Raw genomic sequence first — 20,859 nt, forward strand, 5'->3', positions numbered from 1 at the left:
TATATATATATTTTTTTTTTTTCTACATCTGAAGACCATTGGTTATGTAGAATTTGGAGCCAGTCTGGGCTATCACTTAAGTGCCTCCCAAAAGGAGCTCATCCCTGAAAGCTCTAGTCTTGCAGATGATGTAATGATTCTCATTTCCGTTTGAGCAGCTCCTTCTCCAGATACTCCAGTCGTGTAGTCATTACTGACAGTGTTACAGTTAAGGACCAATATAGTGCTAGTTATCATGCTTACATAGGCAGTGGCATTTCAACAAAGTTATGTAGACTTTAATGTAAATATCTATGCATCCAAGATTAATTTATCAGCCAAGCATGCAGTCTCCCACTATTTTTGGTGCAGATAGTAATCAAAGACATTCATTTATGTTTGCCATTTTGTAAAGTATAGAAGATAAGAAAGGGCTTCAAAGGGAATTTTAGATTTGTCAATGCCAGTACATAATTTAGTAAATATAATCAGACATTGTTTCACTATTATGAATTTTGCCAAATAACATCTTATGGAGATATGGAATACATTTAGAAAGTAACTAACTGGTGGTAACAATGAGCAGTAGATGCTACTTATCGAGGGGAAAAGAAAAGAACTACACAATGCATGTTAATAGAGATAAAATAAACAACATTAAATTAGCTATGCTGCATAAGAAAAGGCTGATGGCTGATTTGATTTTAGTAGCCATCCTATAAAAAGAGAGAGAGGGTGAAGAACAGGCTATGTCCACTTGGAGTGATAGCTATATGATAGTGCCATTTGATGCAAATACTGCATAATTTGTTATTATGACTGGTCATTGGTCTGACCAGCATTCCTGGTTTCCAAATTTTTTATTGCACGCATGCATTCCTTCCTCAAGGGCTCAAGAGTGGCAGCTTGGTGATACTGGGGCTAACTTTAGGGTCTATCATTACAGTGTTATCTGCTTGGTATGGAAACTACACAATAAATTCGCTCATGTGAAAGGAGTGCAGTATGGCAGTAGGATATGGAACACAAAAAAACGAATCTGTCAGCCGAATATCCTATACAAGTTTTTGTGGGCTAGAAATAATTCAGATCATTAAGTTATCAAACCACCAAAAATTCACAAATATAACTAGCTACAACCAGTTTTAGAAAGGCTTTGGACAGCAGCAGAATCACTCTGACACACACACACACACACACACACACACACACACACACACACACACACACACACACACACACACACATATTGAACTTACTGTCCCTATTAAGATCATCCACTTACAATTATTAATTCAGCTCATTAAATAAATGGTATGACTACACCTAAGTTTAACAATCTACTCCATGTGTAAATAAAAATTTGATCTTTTTTGTAAATTATTTTAGTTGTTTAGACACAGAATTATGAAGGATATGTTTCTGGTTGATTTGGTTGAGAGAGACCATGGTAGCTTGCTGGAACTCCACTAGACTATTACAAGCACACGGGTCCTTCACCTCTATTTCACCTTGACTCTCCTCTGCAAAAACAAAGAGAAAGAAAGAAAGAAAGAAAGAAAGAAAGAAAGAAAGAAAGAAAGAAAGAAAGAAAGAAAGAAAGAAAGAAAGACATTTTATGTCATATTTTATATTTTTTTCAATGGAAAACCCCATTTGAAATGGTTTATTTTAATTATAAACAATACATACTATACAGTATATATATATATATATATATATATATATATATATATATATATATATATATATATATATATATATATATATATACATATATATATATATATATATATATATATATATATATATATATATATATATATATATATATATATATATATATAGTTTTTTTGCTCTGTGCATTTTATACACTTGAAGCAATGTCCTCCAGATGGTGCTAGAGAATAATTTATTCTTGGTAAGCACACTACAGTCATTCTTCTTATATTTCCTCTGCCTGGTTTCAAATTATTTATGCTTCCCCTACTTTCCTCCGTTCCAGAGACCAAAATTTCTCTTTTTAAATATACCTGGACAAACATTGAGTTTAAGGTTTTCTGCAATCTGGCTAATTGCAGTGAAGTCAGAGGTGTAGAAGAAATGTTTCTCCACTGGCTCTGAGGCAATCTCTCTCAGCTCATCCTCTACAGCTTTGCCTACTCCAACAGCATACATTGTAATTCCTGTAAATCAGAATAAAAATAGTCATATCCTAACACAAAGAGTGAAAATGCTTTATGATACACTATATTAAATCTATGTGTTTTACAGATTTGGGCTGTGGCTGACCTGCTTCCTTGGCCTTCTTTGCCCACTCTGATATGTCATCCTGAGAACGTCCATCAGTAAACATCAGCCCAACACGGGGTATGTTTTTTGAGGCAGCTCGGGCACCTTCAGTCTCAGAGAAGCTATTCTGCACCATGTGCTTTAGTGCTAGCCCTGTCATGGTTCCTTTCTCCATGTAGGCTACTTTCATCACAGCTGCCTTGATCTCTTCCTTGCTCTTGTACATACTTAGTGGAAACTCAGTTCTCACCCGGCTAGAATACTGGACAAGACCCACACGTGTTCCATGAGAAGAGATGTCTAATTGGTCCACAACCTGGTTGACAAACTGCTTAACGAGCTCAAAGTTTTGAGGCCGTACACTCTTAGAGCCATCAATCAAGAGAACCAAGTCAATGTTAGATGATCTGCAGCCTAAAATAAAAAAAATATATATCAATTATATTATATAGGGTTTTTGTTTTTTGTATTTCTGTATACTGTTCAAAAGGAAAATTGCTAGGTGGATATATCAAAATCAAAATAGGAAGAGTCAAATATTCTGTTGTAATGCTGATTTGTTGCATGCAGTGCATACTTCCACAGCTTTTTCCATCTTCTTGTAGAAGATGGCCCTCTAGGCAGATACAGTGGTATGATCCTGGTGTACTCACACACTGGTGCTCACAGCCATGCTCTACTACATTACACAGGTTGTCTGCTAAAAAATACAAGTAAAAAAACAAGTAAAAACTGCCATGTGATTTAAAGTATCCTTGATAAAACATTTTTTAATAGAAAATTGACATGTAAATAACAATAAACTCGTAAGGACTCTAAAAGTCATGTTACTTAAAACGCTCCTGGACAATATAGCAGTGGGGCAGCAGGGGTGAACAGTAACAAACTAAATTTAATTGGTTACTGTACTTAAGTAGTGATTTTGCGTATCTGTACTTTCACTAAAACTTTGACTTTAACTTTATTACATTTCATAGTCAAATATCTTACTTTTTACTCTACTACAATTTGAAAAATCAGTCACTTCTTTTTATTTATGAGCTGATAAAAACTTATCTGGTCAAGCATGCTGCAAGACATCAATCAGGGTAGAACATTCAATCTGTTTTGATCTTGTTTTGATTTCTACTTAGCATCAACATACAATGCAGCATCAGTTCAACAGCAAGCATAACATTTTGAGACTAATAAATGGAAGGAAAACCTGACACTCCCACATAGACCCGTGGATGTTTTTAAGTAGTTGAAATGAAGGGCTCGTGATAATATTAATAGATATCAATTAGTGTTTGTCTAATTAATATCATATTAATAGATTGGTGTGCTAAGATTAACATTAGAGTATTTTCACATAAACTGAGTTGACATTATAGCCATAAATAAATCATAGTAATTTGGATACTTAAGTACATTTAAAGGCAAATACTTTTGTACTTTTACTTTTAAGTGAAGTTTTAAAGTAAGAACTTTTATTGGAGTAATATTTTACCTAGTGTATCTCTACTTTAACTCAAGAACATGGTTTGTGTACTTCACCCACCACTAACCCACCACAGAATGGATTATCCTGCTATAAGAAGCCATATGGCCATTGTACTGTAGGTGGTTGGCAGTAGGCTGGGATCAGCATGGGCCTTTTAGATTAAATTTGAGATTGTCTATGTAGCAGTATGCATTGTGTTTCAACACTTTTATATCATAACAAACATATTTAACTTCTTCAGCATATTTTGCTATAGTAACTCTTCTGTGGAATGTATCAAGATGGGCTAGCTTTTACCTGCCATATGTTTTTGTTTGTATTTGTGCTGGTGGTGGGAGGAAATATGAGTATAACTTTGGACATCTTACAAGATTATTTCACTGTTGTTACTTAGCAGCAAAAGGAAGTCTGGAAAAGCCATATAATAGCCTAAGTGCTCTGGTAAAATGATACATGGTAAACATAGCTTTGGAGTCATTCCTGTAATGAGGAAAGAACATTGGGAAACATTTTAACTGCAAAATGCTTCTGTTTATTGCAAAAAAAAAAAAAAAGCATTCATTTCACCAACTTTGATTTTCCTACATTAAATAGACATTTTAAAATACATACCCTGACATGTCTTTCCATCTCGTTGAAGTGTGTATCCCTCATTACAGCGACAATGAAATCCATTTAATACACTCTCACATTCATGATCACAACTGTGATTTCCAAATGAACAATAGTCAATCACTAAAAGGAAAAAGACAGAACAGGAATTTTTATGAAATGTGTAATTTTACACATATATATCAGAAAGGGGTATTAAACTGTACAGTTCATTGTCAGTGGGGTTGTAGCTTTTATTGTACATCTAGATAATTACAATTATTTACCTTTAATCTGTTTTTTTTTTTTTTTTTTTTTTAAGTCTTTTTCACTAGGAAATGTAGATACTGTATAAAGATACAAAAGTAAAGAAAAAAGGTACCACTACAGCCAACATAAAAAGGTATAGACTTGAAGAGCCATAGTTGCTTACTGCCTAAATAAACCCCTAGTTAAAGTGTGCATCTATTCAACCATTTAATCACTAGGTGCTGATATACACCAAACCTTTGCCAACAAAATTGTTAAGAGAAAATGCAAGGATTTATATTCCTGTGTGTTTCTTTTTTTTATATCATGACCTTTTTCAAACCAGTTTTACACATTTTGTAACATGTCTCTGTACAGATGGTACAGCAGCTTAGTTTTCACTTTTTATTTATTTTTTTTATTAAGTTTTATAGCACTTGTTTAAAATCTCAGTGGCCTCCTTTCACTCACCTAGTCAGCGACTGTAATGCCATAAGTCAGTAGAATTGGCTGTGGGGTATTTTATTTACAGTTCTTGGATTTTAAAGCATCCAGGTTAAACTATCATCCAGACTATACATATTTGTTCAAGTTTCTTATCTAAATTGTTCTTATGCTGCGTGCTGTAGTTAATTCTATAGCAATTTATGTACTTGAAGATGGATATGCCAGTGGGCTTTAGTATGATCACCTTTAGCCCTAACTTAATAAAATGTAACAAAAATGCTGGTACTGTATATAAAAAAGGTAATTAATTTCTAATGCCTATGTGCCTCCAATTTGAAAATTTTTTTTAAGGTAAGTTAATCTATTATTTTTTTTTTTTGCTCATACCTGATTACATTGGCATCAATTTCAGTAGCTTGAATTATTGTCATTGTTGTATTCGGGGAAAGAACACATTCAGGAAATAGACACTATGGATGTGGTGAGGGAAGACATGCAGGTAGTTGGTTTAAAAGAGGCAGATGTAGAGGACAGGGGGGTGTGGAGATGAATGATCCATTGTGGCGACCCCTAATGGGAGAAGCCAAAAGAAGAAGAAGAAATAGACACTTTGAAAGTATTTATTTCAGAAGTATGAACTTGGTTTAGTCTATACATACCCTGACAGGTCTTTCCGTCTATCTGTAGTGTGTATCCCTCATTACAGCGGCAATGAAATCCATTTAACACCCTCACACATTCATGATCACAACTGTGATTCCCAAATGAACAATAGTCAATCACTGGGAAGACAAAGACAGAACAGGATTTATTAAGGTTTATGAAATGAAAAGTGACTAAGTTTATAAATACAGTATGTATCACTGCAGCCAGGGAAAATCCCAGAATCAGACTAGGGGCACTATTAATAATTTAATGACAGATGATTATTTTCTTGAAATACTGGTAAATTGGCATAGTAAGCGGTCTGTTCTATTGGGAGACTAGACTAGGATTAAAAGATGCCGCTTCATGGCTGATAACTGCACTGCAGCAGGTAAAAAAAGTAGTTTAAGTGTTCTATCTAAGTGTTCTATTCTATCTATTCTAAGACTGCATTCAAATATTTACTAAAACTCCTGAAACTATGAAAGCTCTGAGGCATTTTCCATGCTGTTGTTGCAAGGAAATGATGCATTCAAGGAACAATCCAGAAGCTTGGGAAGGCAAGTTACCCGTTACTCCTTAGCTTTTTTCACATAAGCTCAGGACAAGTTGAATACAAAGGTCTGACTACTCAAAGTAAAAACACCAGCATACATTAATGTGGACCTCTAGATAGGCATGTTTGCCTAAAAAACATAACACATTGCTGCTGTGAACTGGTTTGCATCAGGCTAAGATTGACTGGCTTAAGCAAAGGAACATTCAAAGAAAAAGGAAAATTTTGTTCCCAAACTTTTCTCTAGGTCTCAAGCAAAACTTTCTTCATAAACAATAGTAAAAGAAAATATTGCCCAGAGTCTGACTTAAACTCAGTAACTGTGGGATTAAAAGAGAGCATGTTAGAAAGTCAATCTGCTACAAGAACAACTGAAATCAAAGGTGGAGATAATCATAAAACATTTGAGATATCTGCAGTATTTTTAACTGCCAGTCTTAAAAGAAGTGAGTAAATGCTCCTGTGAAAGCCCAACAATGAATATTAAGCAATAACAAACTTTGCAAGAAATAACATATTACAGCAATACACAGTACAATATCTATATGACTTATATGACGAATTAGGAATTAGAAAGAGAACAAGCATAATGTCGCAGGGAACCTGAATGTTGCTTTCAGGTGACCCTGAATGCAAGAAACTCATGCATGTTGGTATGTATGTATACAAAGTTCTAAATGTGTGTTTGTTAATTTCTTCTCACTTGTACAGGTCTTCTTGTCATCATTGAGATAATATCCATCATTACAGAGACAAGAAAAGCCATTGAGGATACTAACACACTTGTGTTCACAGCTGTCATTTCTGAATGAACAATAGTCAATCACTGGAACAAAAGGACAAGATAGGTTAAATTACACTGAGCCTGATTGAAAGTGAAATAAATATTTAACAATGTGATACTGATTCTTATCATTTCTTTTTTTTTTGTTTTTCTTTTGCGTGTGTTCTGACTACACAGTTCATTCAAACGTTTTCATACCCCTTCAGCCTTTCTTTATTTTATCAATAAAATTTGCTTTGCATTTGCTTTGCACATCCTGTGCTATCTTACACAGAAATCAGCTCTGATTTATACAGATTTTAGTGCTGTACCAATGGTTAATTTATTTGATTGGACATAAATTGCCATACCTCGGCTTCACAATTATAAGCATATGTCAGAGCAAAGCTAAAATAAGTAAACAGGAATAATGGCTTTATTCTGGAAGTTAGTCAATGACTTGAAGGTTACTATTTACACTGGACAAAGCATTTCACTTTTGCAAAATAACTGTGATGCCACATTTGCCTAACCCACACATATTTGTGCTTGCTGGATCCGCCAAACAAAAATCCCATACACAATGTTTTGAAGTAGTGTATTGTCTGCCAAAATTTCTGAATGTACTGTAAGCTTATGTGGGAGAAGGCTTGATCTAAGGGCTTATAGACTAACATTTACAGGTTCATTTATCATTGTTTAGCCAGTATTAAGAATTACAGTGTATCCTTTATTTCAAAAGTCTAATACACTGTAATTTCAAAATGAACAGCAGTCTATCACCACAACAGATGGTTTACTTTTGACCCAGTGAATAAACAAGCAGTGTACACTGTCAGCAAGCGGTACATACAATCCAAGCACAAACATAGAGGATAATGTGGCCTTTTATTTTGGAGAAAATTATTTGCCTAGGCAAATATTTATATATATTATAAAATATAATAGAACATCACATATGAATATACTGCTGTAAATTTAAATGTTTTGGCACATGTTCAAAGAAGACTGGGCTTTACTAACTTGTGCAGGTCATTCCATCATCGTTTAAAGTGTATCCTTCATTACACTGGCAATAAAAGTTGTTAGGGACACCCACACAATTGTGCTCACAGCTATCATTTCTGAAGGAACAGTAGTCAATCACTGAAACAGGCAGAAAATAGAAAGTTTGCAATAGTCAGAAGAGCAACAATTTGAAATAGTCAGAAGAGCAAAAATAGTTAAGCATTCCATGTTAATGGTCTATTATTATGATCTAATAGTTAGTTAATACATTTAAGAACAACCAGAAATACTGAAAATGCTTATATGATTCATACTCCTACAAATAAAATTGCAAGAAAATTAATAGATAGATATCTTACCCGTATCATTTACTTTAGATTTGTTACATTTCCAAAGAATGTTTGTTGTGTGTGTGTGTGTGTGTGTGTGTGTGTGTGTGTGTGTGTGTGTGTGTGTGTGTGTGTGTGTGTGTGTGTGTGTGTGTGTGTGAGAGAGAGAGAGAGAGAGAGAGAGAGAGAGAGAGAGAGAGAGAGAGAGAGAGAGAGAGAGAGAGATACTTGGTTGCCCACACTAACTTGTACAAGTCGTTTCATCCTCGTTGAGAGTGTATCCTTCATTGCAGAGGCAGTAAAAGCTTTGAAGTACACTCACACATGTGTGTTCACAGCTGTCATTCCCAAATGAGCAGTAGTCGATCACTAGATGGATAAGTATGGATAAGGAATTTAATCGAGAATTTGCATATATGCAATACATGCCCATGGCTCTACCATGACAGAGGCTATTTAATATAATCTAGACAAATTTTAGCAGGGTTGGGCAAAGATTCATCAAAATGTATTTTTAAATAAAATACCAAATACCTTTACTTTGAGTGTTTTAAAATAAACTACAAAATACAGCAGCCACACTATGTATCAAAACTAAACTACTGTATTTGTATATTTTAAAAATACTAAACAATACTTTTACAACAGAGCATGACATTTCTTCACAAATTTTTCATCAGTTGGCCTATTTGATCTATCCTTCACAATACACTGTAAACAATGTTTGATAGAAACAGGTTTTCTCTGGCTGAGTCATGCAATATATGCAACCAGTTAACAGATAAAATATTCACCAACATATCCCTGTGATCTCCCAGATGAAGGTTATTTTTAAAGTAAACAACAGTTCAATGTTTAACAGTCTGCAAATGACTTAACCCAGCCTTTAGTTTTGCACAAGCCAAATTTCATCCCGGATCGGTCAAGGCACGGGTTACCAACAACCGCCACAGGTATTGTTAGCTAACAGATTACCAGTGGAAATTGGGCTACCGTTGGCCAAAGGAGAAGAAGGAGATGAGGAAGACGTCTACAGAGACAGCAGGGAAAGCTGAAGTGTAGGATAGTGAAGTTTAGAGTTGGTATTTTAAATGTTGGTACTATGACTGGTAAAGAGAGAAAGATAGCTGATATGATGGAGCGGAGAAAGGTAGGTTTGTTGTGTGTTCAGAAAACTAAGTGGAAAGGGAGTAAGACCAGGAACATTGGAGGTGTGGATAGAAAGAGAAATAGTGTAGGTGTAATCCTGAAGGAAGAATACAGTAAGAGTATAGTGAATGTGAATAGAGTTTCTGATGAACATGAAGCTAGGAGTTAAAGGGGTGATTGTAAATGTCATCAGTGCCTATTCTCCACAAGTGGGTTGTGAGGAAAAATTCTGGAGTGAGATAGATGAAGTGGCAGACGGTGTAAAATTGGTGATTGGGGTAGACTTCAATGGCCATGTTGGTGTAGGGAACAGAGGTGATGAGCCGGTAATGGGTAGGTATGGCTTTAAGGAGAGGAAAGTGGAAGGGCAGATGGTGGTAGATTTTGCTAAAAGGGTGGAAATTGCAGTGGTAAATACAGGGGGTGAAGGTGGATAGATTTAATAACCTGGGGTCCACAGTGCAAAACAATGGAGAGTGTGTTAGAGAAGTGAAGAAAAGAGTGCAGCCAGGGTAAAGTGGGTGTAGAGGAGTGTCAGGGTTTTTTTTTGATAGACGGGTATCTGCACAAGTGAAAGGGAAAGTTTATAGGACTGTGGTAAGACCTGCTATGTTGTACGGTTTAGAGACAGTGGCATTGAGTAAAAGACAGGAAGCGGAGCTGGAGGTGTCAGGGCTGAAGATGCTCATATTTTCATTGAGAGTGACAAGGATGGACAGGTTTAGAAACGAGTTTATTAGATGGACCATGCATGAATGATATTTTGGAGACAAGGTGGTGGAGGTGCGATTGAAATGGTTTGGTCATGTGCAGAGGGACATGGGTAGATAGAAGAATGCTGAGGATGGAGCCTCCAGGAAGGAGGTAAAGAAAATGACCAAAGAGGAGGTTTATGAATGTGGGAGTAAAGACATGCCTCTAATAGGAGCAGCCGAAAGAAGAAGAAGAAGAAGAAGATGTAGAGGACAGGGTAGTATTAAGAGACGTATGGTGGTGACCCTTAACGGGAGCAGCCGAAAGACAAAAAAGTATGCAAATTACTTATATTTGTATCCTAATTTAGTTACTTGGTGATTGGTAATGAAGGGCCTACTTTGCATCATCAACACTGACTCAATGACAAACAAGTCATACATAAAAAGACAACTAATAAAACCTAAATTTTTATTTGATTGTTAATCATAAATATAATAATATATTATGTGTCAGGCAGTCATTCATGCAAATGGTATGCAATATCATGGTCTAATTAGTAAAACAGCTTCAATTAGTGTACAATATTCCACAATCAAATATTTATATATCAATCATTGGATTCCAAATACCTATTTGGAAGTTGAAATCAAACATTTTAGCAACAACATATAACAATAATTAAATTACCAATATTAAAACTGGCAGCCTGGACATTTCTTACCTCGACCAACTTCTTCTATATGCATTTATTTTTTTGTTCTGATCTCAACAAGTCTGTGCAAACTACTGAGAAGGCACCAATCAGAGGCTACATTTCTATGATGTCATCATGTAGACTTCTTACTAAGTATTTTACAGTATTTTAAAACTACAAAAATACAAAACACAACTATTTTGATATAAAATATGAAGAGATTTTTATCAACCCTATCAAATACAAATGACAAAATCCTATTTTATATGTGAAATACGTATTAAAAGAAATCTAAAAAGTATACTCAGGCTTTAGAACAACACACTAATGAATCATGTCTATAATATGTAAAAGTCTATAAAATGTTAAATAAGCAAATATCAAAGAAAAGGAAGTTTTACAAATGAAAAGAAACACCAAGCCATATTTATGATAAACAGTGAAAATATGTAAATGAACAGTTTGTCACACTGTAAAACAAATTTCCTGAACATTGACAGGTGTCGAGAGCTAAGATGACCTTTTTATTACATCATATGTAGCACAAAGCAAGTAAACTAGTTATGATTTCTGTTCTGACTATTGTTACTGTTATTTAGTCTACCCCTTTCTTTATTCATGTGGGTGTTAATGTGTCTATTGTTTAATAGAAGGAAAGCATAATTGGTTTGTTAGCTTTACTAACTTGTGCAGGTCCTTTTGTCATCATTCAGAGTGTATCCATCCTTGCATTGACAGTTGAAGCCGTTAAGGACACTGACACATTTATGCTCACAGCTTTGATTTCCAAATGAACAGTAGTCTATAACTGGAACAAGTAATGAAAAAAAAATAGTAAAGGATGAATAGTAAAAGTGTAACAAATAAAACATTTGTAGAATGTATTTGAAAACATCAACCACCAAAAAGAATATTTTCAATTATTCTGCAATTATTCTAATTCCTAGTTGGGAAAATTTTATTTATCTAAAATACACTCCCTTGCTGTTTCGAATTAAACATCATATTAATATTTAAATACTTAAAATTGGATTGGATCTGTTTTCTGTAATTTGTAAATTGACTTGGATTAGACTTGTCCCACCAGGAAGAATTTAAACTTGAAAGGATAATGGTGAACTGTCAGTTTTGCAAAAGACTGGGAAGAAATCTTAAATGATTGAGATTAGTGATTCTTTGGTGATCGATAGATTGGTGATCTTTAAAACACTTGGCACATTTGTCAGGTAATAAACATTTGAAACTCCAGCCACAGAGTAAAATAAAAAAATAAAAAAGTAAAAGCATTTACACTTTTGACCCACAACAACTTTCAGGTTTTGGAATAAACAGCATAAAGATCAAACAGTGGAGAAGTGGAAGAGGATCATTATTATGATGTTATATCTGATTGATGTCCTTATTGCTAAATACATCATTAACAAATTTTAATTTAAAACATTAAAAGTTTGTTTGTTTGACAAATCCATATCTGGCAAAATGTTAAACATTTTGATTTATTTATGATACAAATATGATGATATGATATTTATTCAGTTTTTATGTTTCTGGTGTTTATTTTGGATATACTGTATAGTTTTGTGTATAGTTTTAGAGTTTAAATATTTGTTTAAAATAATTATCACTGAAACATTTTCACCAAAATTCAAAATATTGGTGTATATAAATCTGCAATTAAACTGTATATAAAAAATAAATAAATTAATAAAAAAAAAAAAAATTATTCCTTTAAACTAGCAGTTTTCACTATTATCCAGAAAGGGCCAGTGTGGCTAAAGGCTTTTAATCCAACCAAGCCAGAGTACCACTTGATTTAACATTTGTTTTAGCAGTTTATCTTGGCCTTCAGTCAACTATCATGTTATTCAAAGTGTGTTAATTATATTTTTGTAGACTAATTTGTATGGCTGATAATAACAATAATTATAATGTCATATCTGTAATATATTTAGGCATACATAGAGTTTTATATATTTAGTCACAGTTGTGTCTGCTACTGGTTAAACTACTGCTTTTGAAGCGAAAACAAATCTCTGTAAATATACAGTGGGTACGGAAAGTATTCAGACCCCCTTAAATTTTTCACTCTTTCTTATATTGCAGCCATTTGCTAAAATCATTTAAGTTCATTCTTCTTCCTCATGAATGTACACACAGCTCCCCATATTGACAGAAAAACACAGAATTGTTGACATTGTTGCAGATTTATTAAAAAAGAAAAACTAAAATATCACATGGTCCTAAGTATTCAGACCCTTTGCTGTGACACTCATATATTTAACTCAGGTGCTTTCCATTTCTTCTGATCATCCTTGAGATGGTTCTACACCTTCATTTGAGTCCAGCTGTGTTTGATTATACTGATTGGACTTCATTAGGAAAGCCACACACCTGTCTATATAAGACCTTCCAGATCACAATGCATGTCAGAGCAAATGAGAATCATGAGGTCAAAGGAACTGCCTGAAGAGCTCAGAGACAGAATTGTGGCAAGGCACAGATCTGGCCAAGGTTACAAAAAGATTTCTGCTGCACTTAAGGTTCCTAAGAGCACAGTGGCCTCCATAATCCTCAAATGGAAGACGTTTGGGACGACCAGAACCCTTCCTAGAGCTGGCCGTCTGGCCAAACTGAGCTATCGGAAGAGAAAAGCCTTGGTGAGAGAGGTCAAAGATCACTGTGGCTAAGCTCCAGAGATGCAGTCAGGAGATGGGAGAAAGTTGTAGAAAGTCAACCATCACTGCAGCCCTCCACCAGTCGGGGCTTTATGGCAGAGTGGCCCGACGGAAGCCTCTCCTCAGTGTAAGACACATGAAAGCCCGCATGGAGTTTGCTAAAAAACACCTGAAGGACTCCAAGATCATGAGAAATAAGATTCTCTGGTCTGATGAGACCAAAATAGAACTTTTTGGCCTTAATTCTAAGCGGTATGTGTGGAGAAAACCAGGCACTGCTCATCACCTGTCCAATACAGTCCCAACAGGGAAGCATGGTGGTGGCAGCATCATGCTGTGGGGGTGTTTTTCAGCTGCAGGGACAGGACGACTGGTTGCAATCGAGGGAAAGATAAATGCGGCCAAGTACAGGGATATCCTGGACAAAAACCTTCTCCACAGTGCTCTGGACCTCAGACTGGGCCGAAGGTTTACCTTCCAACAAGACAATGACCCTAAGCACACAGCTAAAATAACGAAGGAGTGGCTTCACAACAACTCCGTGACTGTTCTTGAATGGCCCAGCCAGAGCCCTGACTTAAACCCAATTGAGCATCTCTGGAGAGACCTAAAAATGGCTGTCCACCAACGTTTACCATCCAACCTGACAGAACTGGAGAGGATCTGCAAGGAGGAATGGCAGAGGATCCCCAAATCCAGGTGTGAAAGACTTGTTGCATCTTTCCCAAAAAGACTCCTGGCTGTATTAGATCAAAAGGGGGCTTCTACTAAATACTGATCAAAGGGTGTGAATACTTAGGACCATGTGATATTTCAGTTTTTCTTTTTTAATAAATCTGCAACAATGTCAACAATTCTGTGTTTTTCTGTCAGTATGGGGTGCTATGTGTACATTCATGAGGAAGAAGAATGGACCTAAATTATTTTAGCAAATGGCTGCAATATAACAAAGAGTGAAAAATTTAAGGGGGTCTGAATACTTTCCGTACCCACTGTATGTATATTGTCACTTACTTTTGCAGGTCTTCTTATCTTCATTGAGTGTATATCCTGTATTGCAGTCACAGCTGAAAGACCCAGGAGAACTGATACAGATTTGTTCGCAGTCATGCTTCTCCTCCACACACAAATCAATGGCTAAAATCAAAGGTAAGCATACAACAAAAAGTACATAAATCTTCAAATAACTTTAAAGATTTTGTATAGATATTATTTTCACATTATTTTTTCTGTTTTGTTTAAGCACAGTTTCTATCAGCTTTAAACTAAAAAACTAAAAACACCTGTGCAAGTCTTTCCATCATCTTGGAGTGTGTAACCTGGCAGGCAGAGGCACTGATAAGAGCCAGGAGAGCTCTCACAGATATGATCACAGCCATGGTCAGACTCAACACAAAGATCTATTTCTGTAAAAAGAAATCTTGCTTTAATACTCAGACAGAATCATATCAATTAAATTTCTTTAGATATCATTTGAACTCAGTTTGGATTATGAGCAAAAATTTTATTATTATTATAATAATTATTATTATTATTATTACATTTGTTTAAAAGGCTTGTTCACTAATAATCAACATTTTCACACTACCTAAGATTAACACAAGACCTACAGTATATTGTGGTTCTGTGCTAGCTAAAGTCAACCGCTATCTGCTTTGATGCAAAAAAAAAAAAAAAAAAAAAAAAGCTTTAAACAATTAATTTGATTGCTTAAAAAATGCATCAATGTTGACAAAATATATTGACAAAATATATAAGTTGAAATATAAAGTTAGGAAAAAGGGACATTAAGGGCATGTATGTTTGTGCCTTGCATGATAACCAGATATTAATCTATAAAAAATGTGTTTAATAATTGCCATTACATTACACATCACCTAAATAGTCCATATAGTGGAACAGTGTCTGTCAATGTTTTTTTCTTAAACATTTATTTCCAAATTTTTCTAATTAAAACTGTATTCTAATTTCAGTGCCTTGGTGTTCATTGATATATATATATATCTTTCTGTATGGCTACTGTGGTATAAACATGATGAGAAAAGTAAATTTACTGCAAAGCTTGTCTTGGAACTGGAGCCCAAATTGGTGAATAAGATCGAAGGTCTCCACTAGGAAGACATGATCTTCAAAAGGTGGTGATGCCATGGCTCTCAAGGATGTCATGTCAGCTCTGGCCACTCCCACAGCATAGATCTCGATCCCAGACTCTCGAGCAGCAGCGGCTACCTCAGCAACACGATCCTGAGGCCGTCCATCAGTGACGATCACCGCCACATGAGGCACATTGGGTCGAGCACCCTCTTCAGCAGAGAATGCCACATTCATGGTATAACGGATAGCCAGGCCTGTCATGGTACCCTGTGCCAGTGGAATGATCTCTTTGATTGCCTTGACCATATCCTTTTGAGTACTGAACTGCTTCAGGGAAAAGACATTCTGCACTTGACTCGAGTACTGAACAACACCCACACGGGCAGCATTAAGGCCGATGTCCATTTCATTGATAATGTCAATCATAAACTTGCGCATTGTCTCAAACTCATGTGGCCGAACACTGCGTGAGCCATCAATTATGAAGACTAGGTCAACTGGGCCAGATTTACACTTTTCATTTCCATCTGTGCACACAAAAAACAATGTTTAGACTAAATGCTAAATGAGGCAGCAATAATCAGTAAAAGTTACTGATAAACAGTAGAAGTTGTAAACAGTCTTGGCCCTGTAAAACATGAACAAATGAACTACCTGTTTAAAAAAAAACACTTACAATTTAGTAAATTAAAGTAATGCACACTAGAAAAAACTAGACACTAGTTCCAACATAGAAAATAAATATTTTTCTAAAATTTCTAATATGAGTTTACTTTTATCAGAAATATCAGATATCAGAATTGTATCTATAAATTTTAAAGAAATTATAGCACGGTGTTTTAATGTCTTGGTGTTTTTATAATGACCTTTTCTGGGCCTTGCTTCCAAGATGTTCACTAAAGCCAGCAGTGCACCAACACACACAACCAAATGTCTCATTCTGCCACACTAGATGCTCAGGCTTGCAGTGTAATCAGTCTGCCTTTATGTCTGTAAGTGGGCAAGAGAAAGAAAGTGAGAGTTTAAGGTCAGAACACAAAGGCATACATTTAAGGAACAGCTGCTTAGTCCAACTTGGTCCTGCCATAAAATTACAATGACAAACAGATTGCCTGCTGTAGCACGTAGAAGTTCCAACCAGATGTTGGTAACACAGAGAAATTATTCAACTCATAAATTACTTGCATGTTAGCAAGCTGTTAGTTCAAACACAATGCAAGATGTTTATAGGATAATAACAATGTCTGCACATTTAAGGTTGTAAAAGGCATGCTTTGTGTAATATGAGACACATGGTACTTCTCAGAGGGTCCAGGAAGAGTTATAACTGTCTGTGAAAACATTCTTAAAACAATGGTGTGTAAGGGTTTAGAACGATTCTTTTGTACAGCTAACCTAACCTAAAATAAGCTAAAACAAATCTGTAATTATTATCCTTATCAGCAGACAACTAGTCAAGCACTCTGCATTAGTCTTTAGGGCTTGAGATGTTCTTCCTACTATATACTCAGTGTACTGAGGTAAAAGGTTGTGCAACTGTTTGCTTTTGCACTCCCTTTGGGACTTTACTGAACCACAGTGGTTATTTCAGCATCACCAGACCTTTTTCCATTATGTCTTCCTGATACAAAGAGCCCCTGTGTGTGTGTGTGTGTGTGTGTGTGTGTGTGTGTGTGTGTGTGTGTGTGTGTGTGTGTGTGTGTGTGTGTGTGTGTGTGTGTGTGTTTCATGTCAAGATAACTTCCCTGAATAGGTATTAAGACATGCACACTGATTTTGTTCATTAAACAATGTTTTTGTATTTATTGCTATCAACATAACTAAAGCCAAATTTGAATACATGTCAAATATTATGTTACAATTCAGGAATTGTTTTATATATTAATGTCAAAACTGCTTTTAGTTTACAAGCATTATCTCATGTCACTAGTTGGAAAGAAAATTTAATGCAAAGGTTCCCTTGGACATGGAAAGGTTTTCCTGTCTTTTTTTTTTTTTTATCTATCTAAACTCATTTAAGTGCTTTTATGATCACACGCAATTTGTACCTTTACATTCCCGAATGTACATCATTGTAACCACTTCCTGGTTTCTCTGGAAAACCTTGCTAGAATAATTTATATATTCTGTTTAAACACTACATTATTGTTTCAGTTAGACTTCTTAGGAAAGCTTAAAACCCTAAAACTACTCAATGAAACACTGAGAAAAGTGTAGCTTTATGAGCTCCTGCTTGGGTTGAATAAAATTAATAACAACATATTTAAAAATGAAGATACAGTTTAATACATTTACAACATATATTTGTTCAAAAGGGAATGGCTCAAGCCAGCCTATACATGCACTTCTTTATAATATGTATTAAAATATAAAATAGAGTTCATCTGTCCTTATGTCTAAGAAAGCAATTTGTTACAATTATTATGATACTAAAAATACTTATTCATGATATGTGCTATTTTATATTTTCTTTCCTTTTTACTTGGAAACTTTTCCAACTTACAAAAGATTTTTTTAAAAATTGTAATACAAATGTTGTCCATATTTATACTATATAGAGCTCATGTCCTTGTGTCAACTAATATTTGCAAAGCGTGGTGCAAGCATGAGAACTACACACCTGGGTGCAGGTTGTTATCTCTTAAAACAAATGTACACAGGGATTGACACACACTGCCAGGAGTTCAACACCAATGTCACAACAGCAGGCAATGAAGAAGCTTACAGTATAGTGGTTTGAATGAATGTACCATCTGCTCACTGCAGTTAGATCAGAAAAATGGTTGCGGTTAAGAACAAAATTATGTAAAGAGGTGAATGTAACAGGGCAAAAAAACACTAGGAGATACAAAAAGAAGACTGCGACTGAGAGACATGCAAGAACAAAATAAAGGTCAGAAAGAAGTTGGTGAGTGACCGCATTCCATGGCTGGGCTGCGATCTTTTACAGACAATTCATACTTTGTATAGTCATAAACTTCTCAAAATGGTTAGTTATAATATAGAAAGGAAAGAGTATCATTTAAAAAAAAATTTTTTGATTGTTAATGTTACATTTAACTGCATGAGCAAATTCACATTGCAAGTTATAATTGGATAGGCTTAAGGTGAGAGATGAAGTTATTATGACAATTTGACTTACTAAGAAAAAGAACAAAATCACTCCTACTTGTTACAATTCCAACATATCTCATATCAGTTCAGGTTTTAAACAACTTCTTAGTTTAACAGCTCTCTATCTATTATGTTAACCCCCAACTATACAGAACTTTTACTATGAGCTAATGTGCTTTCTTTTTCTTGCAATCAAGAGACCATGTTGAAGGGTCATTTTTATTTGTTATTGAATGGAATGTTATCTCTAAAAGATATGACGGAGATTAAAACCAATTCAAAGCACTGCTGAGAACTATGTGAAAGCTCTCTTTTTCCATTTATGACCATGTGTACGTCAAGCCTTGAGGAATCTTCACAAGAGAGACACTCATATTACACACATTCTGCTAAGCTCAAATTGGGAACCAGCAAATGAATTGGGGACCTCACCACAGAGGGTCTCACCAGAGAATTTGAGTGCTATGTTTCTATTACTTAGGGTTGACTGACAGCTTCAAAGTAGCCCTGGATTAAGGAACAGCAACTTCTTGTTAGAAGGTAACTGAAAGCAGATGTGGGACTCTGCTACTGTTGGCAATTTACACTGTGGCTTTGTCTCCAGCAAGCCATTGCCCACCTAATACAGCTGAGCACCTCAAAGACAATATGGGTCTGAATTCTAAAAATAAATTATACTAGTAGTAGTTAGTATTAGTGAAAACAATGGGTGCCACAGAACCATTATATAAAATTAAGGGCATGACAGAACTGTAGTAGATCACATAATTTCTAAATGCATCTTTGAGATATATATATATATATATATATATATATATAATATAAAACAAAAGACTTATAATAGTAGTAATACCAATTAAGTAGTAATAGGCAAGTCAAGACTTGATTTGTGTATATTTAGCAGTGACGAGTCTTATTCATTTATTATGTTTGATTAACTGCAAAACATTTAAGCCACCTTGTCGATTATGTCAATTATTTGTACATGCTTTATTAATAAATATTCTGATATCATATAGTGCAGCATAGGCTATTCTAGACACAAATTAATATAAAAAATGGCTAAATATTTTCTGATTTCGGATTTGACTGTTTTAAACAGGCTCTAAGAAGCAGTCCATATTATACTCTGCATGATTTTCATTATGCTTTAAATAGACAATCAATGCATTATATAATAAGGTCATTATTCTTCACAAGCTTAAAAGGAAAAAAAAAAACGTCAACACATTCCAGTCTTTGAATCTGGTAGTCTTAAAAAAATAAACGTAAAAGATTTTCTTCCATAAAACATGTTCAACAGCAATCGTTTCATGTCAAAAGATTTTAGCTTTTGACAAAAGCTTTTGTTGTATTGAGTCCTGTGCTCGTGAGCGTTCAAGCTGAGCAGAATTTAATATTTTGTACAGATCAGATTGATAAAATAGCAGCAAGCATTACACTCGAGTCAAAAGATTAAACGATTGACAAAACTTGTTGATTTACGAAAGTTCCCTTGTACAGTTATTAGTTTATTTCAGTTCATACAGCAATATCCCTTATATAAAAAGTAGCTAAAACTGTTTCGTTTCAGGTCTGCAGAATGAGGAATGTGTAGAGACCTCGCACGTGTGCAGAGGTGAAGCATCAGCTCTCACTCACCTTGACGAAATGCGGGGGGAAAATGAGACACAGCCGGCGAGATGGGACAGGTAGACTAATCTCTCTCTCTCTCTCTCTCTCTCTCTCTCTCTCTCTCTCTCTCTCTCTCTCTCTCTCTCTCTCTCTCTCCGTTCCCCCGTGGAATCGATCGGACAGTGTCCTTCTTTTTCAAATAAAATCAAAATGAGCAGAGAAATGACTAAGAATCACAATAAAATTAACTTCTCAGAAAGCTAAACTAGTATTCAGAATGCATGATCCATAAGAAAGACATAAAATGAATCTGCAGGACACTGGTTTGGGATTAAATGTGTGGCGCAGGTTATGTGGACCCACCCCCTTTCAAACTTTTTCTCCTTTTTCTTCTTCTTCTCTTCTTCCCCAAAACCCAGTACATACCACCACACGCTTATATAAACACGATTGACGGTTATTAGGGAAATGTAAACAATCG

General features: G+C 35.2%; 2 protein-coding genes across 9 annotated transcripts in view; one reads left to right on the forward strand and one right to left on the reverse strand.

The window, feature by feature from the left end:
* Window positions 1–20,859, reverse strand: part of matn4 (matrilin 4) — a 24,005-nt gene continuing 3,146 nt past the window's right edge. Inside the window, exons 2-17 of one of the 4 annotated variants that reach the window (XM_083532616.1) lie at window positions 20,406–20,568; window positions 16,517–16,640; window positions 15,611–16,177; window positions 14,840–14,962; window positions 14,571–14,693; window positions 11,567–11,689; window positions 8,589–8,711; window positions 8,029–8,151; window positions 6,946–7,068; window positions 5,701–5,823; window positions 4,367–4,489; window positions 2,849–2,971; window positions 2,272–2,685; window positions 2,013–2,165; window positions 1,398–1,502; window positions 2–199 (exon numbers count right to left, since the gene is read on the reverse strand). In XM_083532616.1, coding sequence (XP_083388742.1) covers window positions 141–199; window positions 1,398–1,502; window positions 2,013–2,165; window positions 2,272–2,685; window positions 2,849–2,971; window positions 4,367–4,489; window positions 5,701–5,823; window positions 6,946–7,068; window positions 8,029–8,151; window positions 8,589–8,711; window positions 11,567–11,689; window positions 14,571–14,693; window positions 14,840–14,962; window positions 15,611–16,177; window positions 16,517–16,589 — 2,478 coding nt within the window. In that variant the 5' untranslated portion in view covers window positions 16,590–16,640; window positions 20,406–20,568 and the 3' untranslated portion in view covers window positions 2–140. Of the gene's footprint in view, window positions 200–1,397; window positions 1,503–2,012; window positions 2,166–2,271; window positions 2,686–2,848; window positions 2,972–4,366; window positions 4,490–5,700; window positions 5,824–6,945; window positions 7,069–8,028; window positions 8,152–8,588; window positions 8,712–11,566; window positions 11,690–14,570; window positions 14,694–14,839; window positions 14,963–15,610; window positions 16,178–16,516; window positions 16,641–20,405; window positions 20,682–20,859 lie in introns of those variants that run through there. The other 3 variants (XM_083532619.1, XM_083532618.1, XM_083532617.1) reach the window with 3 other exon arrangements.
* The window catches only part of rbpjl (recombination signal binding protein for immunoglobulin kappa J region-like), a 19,520-nt gene continuing 16,981 nt past the window's right edge, over window positions 18,321–20,859 (forward strand). For 2 of the 5 annotated variants that reach the window (XM_083533352.1, XM_083533353.1), the window contains exons 1-2: window positions 18,321–18,558; window positions 20,338–20,455. In XM_083533352.1, the coding sequence (XP_083389478.1) occupies window positions 18,525–18,558; window positions 20,338–20,455 (152 nt within the window). In that variant the 5' untranslated portion in view covers window positions 18,321–18,524. Of the gene's footprint in view, window positions 18,559–19,245; window positions 19,305–20,337; window positions 20,456–20,859 lie in introns of all 5 variants that reach the window. The other 3 variants (XM_083533355.1, XM_083533356.1, XM_083533354.1) reach the window with 3 other exon arrangements.

The sequence above is a fragment of the Silurus aristotelis genome (genome assembly GCF_946808225.1).
Source record: "Silurus aristotelis genome assembly, chromosome: 2".
NCBI classification, from domain to species: Eukaryota; Metazoa; Chordata; class Actinopteri; order Siluriformes; family Siluridae; genus Silurus; species Silurus aristotelis.